A 12,423-nucleotide genomic window follows, 5' to 3' on the forward strand; every position below is an offset into this window, starting at 1 on the left:
AGTCTTACTCCATCTACTCTAATGGATTGGAATTATATACAGCTCATCATGGATTTCTTACATTGCATATACACCATGCATCAATCCGTCTGTCAATCCAACCATCAATCCATCCATACTAACATACCACAGTGAGGAACACTAACACACTACTCCAGACAGCGCTCTCAATCACAGAACTTTATTGAGTCTGAACAACAATGTAAAAGAACTAAAACATAATACAACAAATTCCACACATCATCATCAATAGAATCCCACAGAGGACACGTTTCCATGGAGATGATGAACTCATTATTCCTGATTGGTCCGTTAAGAGCCGTGACGGGCTGCAGTCATTGGCCAGGTTTGTTTACCTGGTGAAGGAGCGAACGTGTCGTCCCCTCCCTCCTCCGCTGCCTCCCCCACCGCTAAACTTCCCCCCCTGGGACCCCCTCCCCCCTCCTCCCTGACTCAGCCATGACAGGCCTGTACCCCCACGACCTCGAGGGGCGCGGTCCCGCGGAGCCAGGCGATATGCACCTGGAAGAGAGGGAGCGAGAAGAACAAGGGTGACCATCAGTAATTGTGCATGAAAGTGTTATCTTGTATTCATGTTGTTCTCTGAATATGTATGTGTGTGCTTATACAGTATATACGTGTGCAAACGAGCATGTGTGTGTGTGTACCTGCAGGCTGCTGGCGTGAGGGCAGGGGGCCGCGTGTGAAGTTGCTCTGCCCGCCCCTGGCATCACTGTATGTTCCTCTGTGGGTAACCGGTGGCAACAGACCACTCCACGACGTGCCACCTCGCCCACCCTCACGGCGGGCATTATAGTTACCTAGAAGGGAGGGGGATGGGAAGACATGTTAGTCAAAGTTTCTTTAAAAGACAACAGACCCACTTGTTAATTTACAGCGATCTGTTTGTGTGTGTGTGTCAACATACCAGACAGCAGCACTCCTTTAGGCTGCGGTGGGGTGAAAAAGCGTGTCTGCTGGCTGTGGAAAGCAGCCCTGCCTCTGTTCCCAGTGAACAGGCCTCTGGTGGGGGGTTTGGGGGAGCTCTTAGGGGGTCGCTTGGGGGGCAACAGGCCCAGGGGAGTCCCAACATCTTTAAACTCCGCCGCCACAAAGTCATCCACGTGCATGCTGGGAGGGCGCGAAGTGTTCTGTTTGCGCTGCCGGAAGATATCGTTGGAGCGAAAGGGCTGTCCCCCGAAGCCCCCCCTACCTCGACCGCGAGGAGCAGCCATCATGTGGGCTCTCTTAGCTGGCTCGATGTAGTCTGACTTACCACTGCAGGGAGGAAGAGGACGACACAGGCATCTTTGTTAACATGTGGGTCACATACAATCACATTATGTACCTGAAGGTGATAAAAGTGTGTGTGTGTGTACCTGGTGATGAAGGTCTCGTGTTTGTGCTTGCCCAGCCTGAAGCCCTTGTTAGTTTTGGTATGACTGGGAGACAAGGGCTCAGACAGGAAGGAGCGTTCCAGCTCTGACTTCAGGTCCAAATCTGGACAACACTCCTGGGCCAGGCCTAGCAGGTCCACCTTCACCTAGAGACAGAGAGGTTTACTCACACACACACACACACACACACACACACACACACACACACACAACAGGTGTCTCACCATGTCTAGTTCAGCCTCCATGTCGTCAGTGTGGAAGGGGGAGAACCACAGAGCCTTCAGCTGCTCATCCAACACCTCCGACAACACAAACACCGTCCTGCAGGAGAGAACACAGACAGTCAGAACAGGACCCACACAGCTTCGGGTCAAAACTGGGTTCATAGCATGTCAGTGGGGCATTCAAGACAAGCCAAATTCCCCAAAAAGATTGAGTTCATACAGGTGCATCATTTAAAAAAACAGTTGATTAAAATTTCACTTTTGTTAAAGGTGCACTATGCAGAAATCGCTCTGTCATTTCCTGGTTGCTAAAATTCTAATAGTTCGCCTAATTTCAGTTTATGTGACAAAACAGGCAAGTACAGTGTAGAGAATGATTGTACGATCTAAACCGCATTATAAACTGGGTGGTTTAAGCCCTGAATGTTGATTGGCTGACAGCCGTAGTACATCAGAATATGACAAACACGTATTTATACTGCTCTAATTACGTTGGTAATCAGTTTATAATAGCAATAAGGCACCACGGGGGATTGTGATATGGCCAATATACCACGGCTAAGGGCTGTGTCCAGGCACTCCGCGTCCGTGTTGCGCCGTGCGTAAGAACAGCCCTTAGTCGTTCTCAACTACAGGACTGTTCTGCATCACAGACTGGAACATGTTCCGGGATTCTTCCGATGACATTGAGGAATACACCACATCAGTCACTGGTTTTATCAATAAGTGCATCGAGGACATCGTCCCCACAGTGACTGTACGAACATGCCCCAACTAGAAGCCATGGATTACAGCCAACATTCGCACTGAGCTAAAGGGTAGAGCTGCCGCTTTCAAGGTGCGGGACTCTAATCTGGAAGCTTACAAGAAATCCCGCTATGCCCTGCGACGAACCATCAAACAGGCAAAGCGTCAATACAGGGCTAAGATTGAATCATACTACACCGGCTCAGACGCTCGTCAGATGTGGCAGGGCTTGCAAACTATTACAGACTACAAAGGGAAGCACAGCGGCGAGCTGCCCAGTGACACGAACCTACCAGACGAGCTAAATCACTTCTATGCTCGCTTTGAGTCAAGCAACACTGAGGCGTGCATGAGAGCATCAGCTGTTCCGGACGACTGTGTGATCACGCTCTCCGTAGCCGATGTGAGTAAGACCTTAAAACAGGTCAACATACACAAGGCTGCGGGGCCAGACGGATTACCAGGACGTGTGCTCCGGGTATGTGCTGACCAACTGGCAGGTGTCTTCACTGACATTTTCAACATGTCCCTGATTGAGTCTGTAATACCAACATGTTTCAAGTAGACCACCATAGGCCCTGTGCCCAAGAACACAAAGGCAACCTGCCTAAATGACTACAGACCCGTAGCACTCACATCCGTAGCCATGAAGTGCTTTGAAAGGCTGGTAATGGCTCACAACACCATTATCCCAGAAACCCTAGACCCACTCCAATTTGCATACCGCCCAAACAGATCCACAGGTCATGCAATCTCTATTGCACTCCCACACTGCCCTTTCCCACCTGGACAAAAGAAACACCTATGTGAGAATTCTATTCATTGACTACAGCTCAGCGTTCAACACCATAGTACACTCAAATCTCATCACTAAGCTAAGGAACTGGATCCTGGACTTCCTGACGGGCCGCCCAAGGTGGTGAGGGTAGGTAGCAACACATCTGCCACGTTGATCCTCAGCACTGGAGCTCCCCAGGGGTGCGTGCTCAGTCCCCTCCTGTACTCCCTGTTCTGCATGGTCAGGCTCAACTCCAACACTATCGTTATTATTTTCAATTTTAGAACACTTTCAAGAATCTCCAGAAGCTAACCAGCTAATTAGCTACAAGCTATTTAGTCATTGTTAGCCACTGCTAGCGGCTTTTACCCTCTGCACAGATACCACCCTGTTTTTAGCCAGGATAATACTCGCTTGTTTACCAATATCGGATTGTCTCTCCACAACAACGCCGGATTCCTGCCATAATCCCTGTACCACTACTTCTGATCTTCACAGCTAGCTAGCTCACAGCTAACTTTCACTCACCGTGGCACCCAGTACCGAAGCTATTCCCTGAGGGCCACCTCCCGGCCTACTCAGCTGTTCACCCGTACCCCACTCATACACGGTGGAGTGGTGGAGTGAGGGAGAGGAAGGTAGAGGGAGGTGGAGTGGGTTAGAGGAAGGCGGAGTGAGGTAGAGGAAGGCGGAGTGGGGTAGAGGAAGGCGGAGTGAGGTAGAGGAAGGCGGAGTGAGGTAGAGGAAGGCGGAGTGAGGTAGAGGAAGGCGGAGCGAGGTAGAGGAAGGTAAGCGGGGTAGAGGAAGGCGGAGTGAGGTAGAGGAAGGCGGAGCGGGGTAGAGGAAGGCGGAGTGAGGTAGAGGAAGGTGGAATGAGGTAGAGGAAGGCGGAATGAGGTAGAGGAAGGCGGAGTGAGGTAGAGGAAGGCGGAGTGAGGTAGAGGAAGGCGGAGTGAGGTAGAGGAAGGCGGAGTGAGGTAGAGGAAGGTGGAGTGGGGTAGAGGAAGGTGGAGTGAGGTAGAGGAAGGTGGAGTGAGGTAGAGGAAGGCGGAGTGGGGTAGAGGAAGGTGGAGTGGGGTAGAGGAAGGCGGAGTGGGGTAGAGGAAGGCAGAGTGGGGTAGAGGAAGGTAAGTGGGGTAGAGGAAGGCGGAGTGGGGTAAAGGAAGGCGGAGTGGGGTAGAGGAAGGCGGAGTGAGGTAGAGGAAGGCGGAGTGAGGTAGAGGAAGGTAGAGGGAGGTGGAGTGGGGTAGAGGAAGGTGGAGTGAGGTAGAGGAAGGCGGAGTGAGGTAGAGGAAGGCGGAGTGAGGTAGAGGAAGGCGGAGTGAGGTAGAGGAAGGCGGAGTGAGGTAGAGGAAGGCGGAGCGAGGTAGAGGAAGGCGGAGTGAGGTAGAGGAAGGCGGAGTGAGGTAGAGGAAGGTGGAGTGGGGTAGAGGAAGGTGGAGTGAGGTAGAGGAAGGTGGAGTGAGGTAGAGGAAGGCGGAGTGGGGTAGAGGAAGGTGGAGTGGGGTAGAGGAAGGCGGAGTGAGGTAGAGGAAGGCAGAGTGGGGTAGAGGAAGGTAAGCGGGGTAGAGGAAGGCGGAGTGGGGTAGAGGAAGGTGGAATGAGGTAGAGGAAGGCGGAGTGAGGTAGAGGAAGGCGGAGTGAGGTAGAGGAAGGCGGAGTGAGGTAGAGGAAGGCGGAGTGAGGTAGAGGAAGGTGGAGTGGGGTAGAGGAAGGTGGAGTGAGGTAGAGGAAGGTGGAGTGAGGTAGAGGAAGGCGGAGTGGGGTAGAGGAAGGTGGAGTGGGGTAGAGGAAGGCGGAGTGGGGTAGAGGAAGGCAGAGTGGGGTAGAGGAAGGTAAGCGGGGTAGAGGAAGGCGGAGTGGGGTAAAGGAAGGCGGAGTGGGGTAGAGGAAGGCGGAGTGAGGTAGAGGAAGGCGGAGTGAGGTAGAGGAAGGTAGAGGGAGGTGGAGTGGGGTAGAGGAAGGTGGAGTGAGGTAGAGGAAGGTGGAGTGAGGTAGAGGAAGGCGGAGTGAGGTAGAGGAAGGCGGAGTGAGGTAGAGGAAGGCGGAGCGAGGTAGAGGAAGGTAAGCGGGGTAGAGGAAGGCGGAGTGAGGTAGAGGAAGGTAGAGGGGGGTAGAGGAAGGTGGAGTGAGGTAGAGGAAGGCGGAGTGAGGTAGAGGAAGGCGGAGTGAGGTAGAGGAAGGCGGAGTGAGGTAGAGGAAGAAGGAGTGGGGTAGAGGAAGGCGGAGTGAGGTAGTGGAAGGCAGAGGGAGGTAGAGGAAGGCAGAGGGAGGTAGAGGAAGGCGGAGTGAGGTAGAGGAAGGCAGAGGGAGGTAGAGGAAGGCGGAGGGAGGTAGAGGAAGGCGGAGTGGGGTAGAGGAAGGCAGAGGGAGGTGGAGTGGGGTAGAGGAAGGTAAGCGGGGTAGAGGAAGGCGGAGTGGGGTAGAGGAAGGCGGAGTGGGGTAGAGGAAGGCGGAGTGGGGTAGAGGAAGGCGGAGTGGGGTAGAGGAAGGCGGAGCGAGGTAGAGGAAGGTAAGCGGGGTAGAGGAAGGTGGAGTGAGGGAGAGGAAGGTAGAGGGAGGTGGAGTGGGTTAGAGGAAGGTGGAGTGAGGTAGAGGAAGGCGGAGTGGGGTAGAGGAAGGCGGAGTGAGGTAGAGGAAGGCGGAGTGAGGTAGAGGAAGGCGGAGTGAGGTAGAGGAAGGCGGAGCGAGGTAGAGGAAGGTAAGCGGGGTAGAGGAAGGCGGAGTGAGGTAGAGGAAGGTAAGCGGGGTAGAGGAAGGCGGAGTGAGGTAGAGGAAGGCAGAGGAAGGTAAGTGGGGTAGAGGAAGGCGGAGCGGGGTAGAGGAAGGTGGAGTGAGGTAGAGGAAGGCGGAGTGGGGTAGAGGAAGGTAAGTGGGGTAGAGGAAGGCGGAGCGGGGTAGAGGAAGGTGGAGCGGGGTAGAGGAAGGCGGAGCGGGGTAGAGGAAGGCGGAGTGGGGTAGAGGAAGGCGGAGTGGGGTAGAGGAAGACGGAGTGGGGTAGTGGAAGGCGGAGTGGGGTAGAGGAAGGCAGAGCGAGGTAGAGGAAGGTAAGCGGGGTAGAGGAAGGTGGAGTGAGGGAGAGGAAGGTAGAGGGAGGTGGAGTGGGGTAGAGGAAGGTGGAGTGAGGTAGAGGAAGGTGGAGTGGGGTAGAGGAAGGCGGAGTGAGGTAGAGGAAGGCGGAGTGAGGTGGAGTGGGGTAGAGGAAGGTAAGCGGGGTAGAGGAAGGCATAGTGGGGTAGAGGAAGGCGGAGCGAGGTAGAGGAAGGTAAGCGGGGTAGAGGAAGGTGGAGTGAGGGAGAGGAAGGTAGAGGGAGGTGGAGTGGGGTAGAGGAAGGTGGAGTGAGGTAGAGGAAGGTGGAGTGGGGTAGAGGAAGGCGGAGTGAGGTAGAGGAAGGCGGAGTGAGGTAGAGGAAGGCGGAGCGAGGTAGAGGAAGGTAAGTGGGGTAGAGGAAGGTGGAGTGAGGGAGAGGAAGGTAGAGGGAGGTGGAGTGGGGTAGAGGAAGGTGGAGTGAGGTAGAGGAAGGTGGAGTGGGGTAGAGGAAGGCGGAGTGAGGTAGAGGAAGGCGGAGTGAGGTAGAGGAAGGCGGAGCGAGGTAGAGGAAGGTAAGCGGGGTAGAGGAAGGCGGAGTGAGGTAGAGGAAGGTAAGCGGGGTAGAGGAAGGCGGAGTGAGGTAGAGGAAGGCAGAGGAAGGTAAGTGGGGTAGAGGAAGGTGGAGTGAGGTAGAGGAAGGCGGAGTGGGGTAGAGGAAGGTAAGTGGGGTAGAGGAAGGCGGAGCGGGGTAGAGGCAGGTGGAGCGGGGTAGAGGAAGGCGGAGCGGGGTAGAGGAAGGCGGAGCGGGGTAGAGGAAGGCGGAGTGGGGTAGAGGAAGGCGGAGTGGGGTAGTGGAAGGCGGAGTGAGGTAGAGGAAGGTTGAGTGAGGTAGAGGAAGGCGGAGTGAAGTAGAGGAAGGCGGAGTGAGGTAGAGGAAGGCGGAGTGAGATAGAGGAAGGCGGAGTGGGGTAGAGGAAGGCGGAGTGGGGTAGAGGAAGGCGGAGTGAGGTAGAGGAAGGCGGAGTGAGGTAGAGGAAGGCGGAGTGAGGTAGAGGAAGGTGGAGTGAGGTAGAGGAAGGCGGAGTGAGGTAGAGGAAGGTGGAGTGAGGTAGAGGAAGGCGGAGTGAGGTAGAGGAAGGCGGAGTGGGGTAGAGGAAGGCGGAGTGGGGTAGAGGAAGGTGGAGTGAAGTAGAGGAAGGTGGAGTGGGGTAGAGGAAGGCGGAGTGGGGTAGAGGAAGGCGGAGTGGGGTAGAGGAAGGCGGAGTGAGGTAGAAGGCGGCGGAGTGGGGTAGAGGAAGGTGGAGTGAGGTAGAGGAAGGCGGAGTGGGGTAGAGGAAGGCAGAGGGAGGTGGAGTGGGGTAGAGGAAGGTAAGCGGGGTAGAGGAAGGCGGAGTGGGGTAGAGGAAGGCGGAGTGAAGTAGAGGAAGGCGGAGTGAGGTAGAGGAAGGCGGAGTGAGGTAGAGGAAGGCGGAGTGAGGTAGAGGAAGGCGGAGTGAGGTAGAGGAAGGCGGAGTGAGGTAGAGGAAGGCGGAGTGAGGTAGAGGAAGGTGGAGTGGGGTAGAGGAAGGTGGAGTGAGGTAGAGGAAGGCGGAGTGAGGTAGAGGAAGGCGGAGTGGGGTAGAGGAAGGCGGAGTGGGGTAGAGGAAGGCGGAGTGGGGTAGAGGAAGGCGGAGTGGGGTAGAGGAAGGCGGAGTGGGGTAGAGGAAGGCGGAGTGGGGTAGAGGAAGGCGGAGCGGGGTAGAGGAAGGCAGAGGGAGGTGGAGTGGGGTAGAGGAAGGTGGAGTGAGGTAGAGTAAGGTGGAGTGGGGTAGAGGAAGGCAGAGGGAGGTGGAGTGGGGTAGAGGAAGGTAAGCGGGGTAGAGGAAGGCGGAGTGGGGTAGAGGAAGGCGGAGTGGGGTAGAGGAAGGCGGAGTGGGGTAGAGGAAGGCGGAGCGAGGTAGAGGAAGGCGGAGCGAGGTAGAGGAAGGTAAGCGGGGTAGAGGAAGGCGGAGTGGGGTAGAGGAAGGCGGAGTGGGGTAGAGGAAGGCGGAGTGGGGTAGAGGAAGGCGGAGTGGGGTAGAAGAAGGCGGAGTGGGGTAGAGGAAGGCGGAGTGGGGTAGAGGAAGGCGGAGTGGGGTAGAGGAAGGCGGAGTGGGGTAGAAGAAGGCGGAGTGGGGTAGAGGAAGGCGAAGTGGGGTAGAGGAAGGCGGAGTGGGGTAGAGGAAGGCGGAGTGGAGTAGAGGAAGGCGGAGTGACGTAGAGGAAGGCGGAGTGACGTAGAGGAAGGCGGAGTGACGTAGAGGAAGGCGGAGTGGGGTAGAGGAAGGCGGAGTGGGGTAGAGGAAGGCGGAGTGGGGTAGAGGAAGGCGGAGTGGGGTAGAGGAAGGTGGAGATAGGTAGAGGAAGGTGGAGTGGGGTAGAGGAAGGTAAGCGGGGTAGAGGAAGGCGGAGTGGGGTAGAGGAAGGTAAGCGGGGTAGAGGAAGGCGGAGTGGGGTAGAGGAAGGCGGAGTGGGGTAGAGGAAGGCGGAGTGAGGTAGAAGGCGGCGGAGTGAGGTAGAGGAAGGTAAGCAGGGTAGAGGAAGGCGGAGTGGGGTAGAGGAAGGCGGAGTGAGGTAGAAGGCGGCGGAGTGAGGTAGAGGAAGGTGGAGTGAGGTAGAGGAAGGCGGAGCGGGGTAGAGGAAATTGGAGTGAGGAAGGCGGAGCGGGGTAGAGGAAGGTGGAGTGAGGTAGAGGATAGAGGGGTTGGGGGTGAGAAAGACAGTGAGACTTTCAGTAGGTCTCAAGTGTTGCTCTCTAACTTAGTCTTTCTGTTACTTTCTGTATCCCTCTCCTTAACTCCTCTTTCCACCTCCACAGGTTGTTCGGTGCAGGTGGAGAGGAGGGGTCTAGAGTCTCACCTGTTAGAGTGTGAGTTCCGCAGCAGGGCGTGTCCTAGCGGCTGTGGCCACACTCCCCTCTCTGTAGACCAATCACAGCACAACTCTGTTGCGGAGCTACGAACAGAATTGGAGCTGCTCAGGTTTGTGTGTTTGAGGTGATGGATTGAGATACAGTGCCTTGCGAAAGTATTCGGCCCCCTTGAACTTTGCGACCTTTTGCCACATTTCAGGCTTCAAACATAAAGATATAAAACTGTATTTTTTTGTGAAGAATCAACAACAAGTGGGACACAATCATGAAGTGGAACGACATTTATTGGATATTTCAAACTTTTTTAACAAATCAAAAACTGAAAAATTGGGCGTGCAAAATTATTCAGCCCCTTTACTTTCAGTGCAGCAAACTCTCTCCAGAAGTTCAGTGAGGATCTCTGAATGATCCAATGTTGACCTAAATGACTAATGATGATAAATACAATCCACCTGTGTGTAATCAAGTCTCCGTATAAATGCACCTGCACTGTGATAGTCTCAGAGGTCCGTTAAAAGCGCAGAGAGCATCATGAAGAACAAGGAACACACCAGGCAGGTCCGAGATACTGTTGTGAAGAAGTTTAAAGCCGGATTTGGATACAAAAATATTTCCCAAGCTTGAAACATCCCAAGGAGCACTGTGCAAGCGATAATATTGAAATGGAAGGAGTATCAGACCACTGCAAATCTACCAAGACCTGGCCGTCCCTCTAAACTTTCAGCTCATACAAGGAGAAGACTGATCAGAGATGCAGCCAAGAGGCCCATGATCACTCTGGATGAACTGCAGAGATCTACAGCTGAGGTGGGAGACTCTGTCCATAGGACAACAATCAGTCGTATATTGCACAAATCTGGCCTTTATGGAAGAGTGGCAAGAAATCCATTTCTTAAAGATATCCATAAAAAGTGTTGTTTAAAGTTTGCCACAAGCCACCTGGGAGACACACCAAACATGTGGAAGAAGGTGCTCTGGTCAGATGAAACTAAAATTGAACTTTTTGGCAACAATGCAAAACGTTATGTTTGGCGTAAAAGCAACACAGCTGAACACACCATCCCCACTGTCAAACATGGTGTTGGCAGCATCATGGTTTGGGCCTGCTTTTCTTCAGCAGGGACAGGGAAGATGGTTAAAATTGATGGGAAGATGGATGGAGCCAAATACAGGAGCATTCTGGAAGAAAACCTGATGGAGTCTGCAAAAGACCTGAGACTGGGACGGAGATTTGTCTTCCAACAAGACAATGATCCAAAACATAAAGCAAAATCTACAATGGAATGGTTCAAAAATAAACATATCCAGGTGTTAGAATGGCCAAGTCAAAGTCCAGACCTGAATCCAATCGAGAATCTGTGGAAAGAACTGAAAACTGCTGTTCACAAATGCTCTCCATCCAACCTCACTGAGCTCGAGCTGTTTTGCAAGGAGGAATGGGAAAAAATGTCAGTCTCTCGATGTGCAAAACTGATAGAGACATACCCCAAGCGACTTACAGCTGTAATCGCAGCAAAAGGTGGCGCTACAAAGTATTAACTTAAGGGGGCTGAATAATTTTGCACGCCCTGTTTTTCAGTTTTTGATTTGTTAAAAAAGTTTGAAATATCCAATAAATGTCGTTCCACTTCATGATTGTGTCCCACTTGTTGTTGATTCTTCACAAAACAATACAGTTTTATATCTTTGTTTGAAGCCTGAAATGTGGCAAAAGGTCGCAAAGTTCAAGGGGGCCGAATACTTTCGCAAGGCAGTGTATATTAGGATGTTATATCTGTGTCGTTCCTAACAAATCCTTGACAAAGCTGTGCCAATATTTACAATATTCTAGAACCTCAAGGGCGACGTCATTGCTTTTCTACAATGGATATTGTGATTTATTGTGACGTGTGTGTTGCAGGGCAGAGATGTTGGGTAAGGTGGAGGATGTGAGGCGTGAGATGGAGTCGAGGCTGGACTCTCAGAGGAGACACATGGTGCAGAAAGAGTCTCTGCTGAAGAGCGAGGTGGAGGACCTCAAGGTGACACACACATATGTACTACCTATAGGAATGTGTGTGTTTGTGTGTGTGTTATGACACATCCCTGTGTGTGTGTGTGTGTGTGTGTGTAGGGCCAGGTGTCGAGGGTGGTGTGTGATGTGCGGGCTCTCTTGGGGGAAGAGCGCCTGCGGAGACAGGAGCTGGCAGAAGCGGATCTAGAGAAGAGGGAGCTACTGGAGATACTCCGGAGCCTGCAGCCATGCAGGGGACAGCGGAATAGAGACGAGACAATCAGAGGACTGCATCAAGAAGACGGGACAATTAGGAGCCAGCATCAAGTGGAACACCCAACCAGGGGCCTGCTGAGGGCGGGGCCAACACAGGCTTCAACCCAATCACTACCCTCGGCTTTGCCCACTCCAGCCTTATACCCGCCTACCTCCCCACAGCCAGGGGAGGGGTCACGCAAGGCCCGCCCCCGCAGCCTTACCCTCGACTGCATCAAGAGCAGAGAGGTCACCGTCATCTGAGGGGCCATTCCTAATGTTACTGGGTTATGTTCAGTAGGCACAAATGAGAGAAAATGCTTTAACTTCCTCAATTCCTTCTTCATTTAACCGTCACAATTTTTTTAAATCTGGTGTTGCATCTCCTGAACCCACCCTTGATGATTGGCAGATACCTGTGACATTGCTTCAACTCAGAGAAAACCAGCCTTCTGAGATCCTAAATAAAGTCTGCTGAAACACCTCTGATCTCTGTTCCTCTTAAGGTACAATAGTCTTACTCCATCTACTCTAATGGATTGGAATTATATACAGCTCATCATGGATTTCTTACATTGCATATACACCATGCATCAATCCGTCTGTCAATCCAACCATCAATCCATCCATACTAACATACCACAGTGAGGAACACTAACACACTACTCCAGACAGCGCTCTCAATCACAGAACTTTATTGAGTCTGAACAACAATGTAAAAGAACTAAAACATAATACAACAAATTCCACACATCATCATCAATAGAATCCCACAGAGGACACGTTTCCATGGAGATGATGAACTCATTATTCCTGATTGGTCCGTTAAGAGCCGTGACGGGCTGCAGTCATTGGCCAGGTTTGTTTACCTGGTGAAGGAGCGAACGTGTCGTCCCCTCCCTCCTCCGCTGCCTCCCCCACCGCTAAACTTCCCCCCCTGGGACCCCCTCCCCCCTCCTCCCTGACTCAGCCATGACAGGCCTGTACCCCCACGACCTCGAGGGGCGCGGTCCCGCGGAGCCAGGCGATATGCACCTGGAAGAGAGGGAGCGAGAAGAACAAGGGTGACCATCAGTAATTGTGCATGAAAGTGTTATCTTGTATTCAT

General features: G+C 53.3%; 2 protein-coding genes across 6 annotated transcripts in view; one reads left to right on the forward strand and one right to left on the reverse strand.

The window, feature by feature from the left end:
* Positions 1 to 210: 210 nt before the first annotated feature.
* The window catches only part of LOC110507893 (protein virilizer homolog), a 37,720-nt gene continuing 25,507 nt past the window's right edge, over positions 211 to 12,423 (reverse strand). For 4 of the 5 annotated variants that reach the window (XM_036967015.2, XM_036967024.2, XM_090222717.1 and 1 more), the window contains exon 25: positions 11,994 to 12,350. In XM_036967015.2, coding sequence (XP_036822910.2) covers positions 12,181 to 12,350 — 170 coding nt within the window. In that variant the 3' untranslated portion in view covers positions 11,994 to 12,180. Of the gene's footprint in view, positions 449 to 10,123; positions 10,134 to 11,993; positions 12,351 to 12,423 lie in introns of those variants that run through there. The other variant, XM_090222726.1, reaches the window with a different exon arrangement.
* On the forward strand, positions 9,047 to 11,799 carry LOC149984423 (uncharacterized). Its single transcript, XM_090223088.1, has 3 exons — positions 9,047 to 9,176; positions 10,968 to 11,088; positions 11,181 to 11,799. The coding sequence occupies exons 2-3, from the start codon at positions 10,975 to 10,977 to the stop codon at positions 11,577 to 11,579; spliced, it is 513 nt and encodes a 170-aa protein (XP_090079214.1). The 5' UTR covers positions 9,047 to 9,176; positions 10,968 to 10,974; the 3' UTR covers positions 11,580 to 11,799.

Source organism: Oncorhynchus mykiss, chromosome 3, assembly GCF_057628025.1.
Source record: "Oncorhynchus mykiss isolate SJ-2025 chromosome 3, ASM5762802v1, whole genome shotgun sequence".
In the NCBI taxonomy this organism is placed as follows: Eukaryota; Metazoa; Chordata; class Actinopteri; order Salmoniformes; family Salmonidae; genus Oncorhynchus; species Oncorhynchus mykiss.

What these genes read in the sequence shown, in the direction of transcription:
- LOC149984423 (XM_090223088.1), top strand. Translation starts at nt 10,975, where the DNA reads ATGTTGGGTAAGGTGGAGGATGTGAGGCGTGAGATGGAGTCGAGGCTG. An exon ending in GCGAGGTGGAGGACCTCAAG is followed by an intron (nt 11,089 to 11,180) that starts GTGACACACACA and finishes GTGTGTGTGTAG; the next exon opens with GGCCAGGTGTCGAGGGTGGT.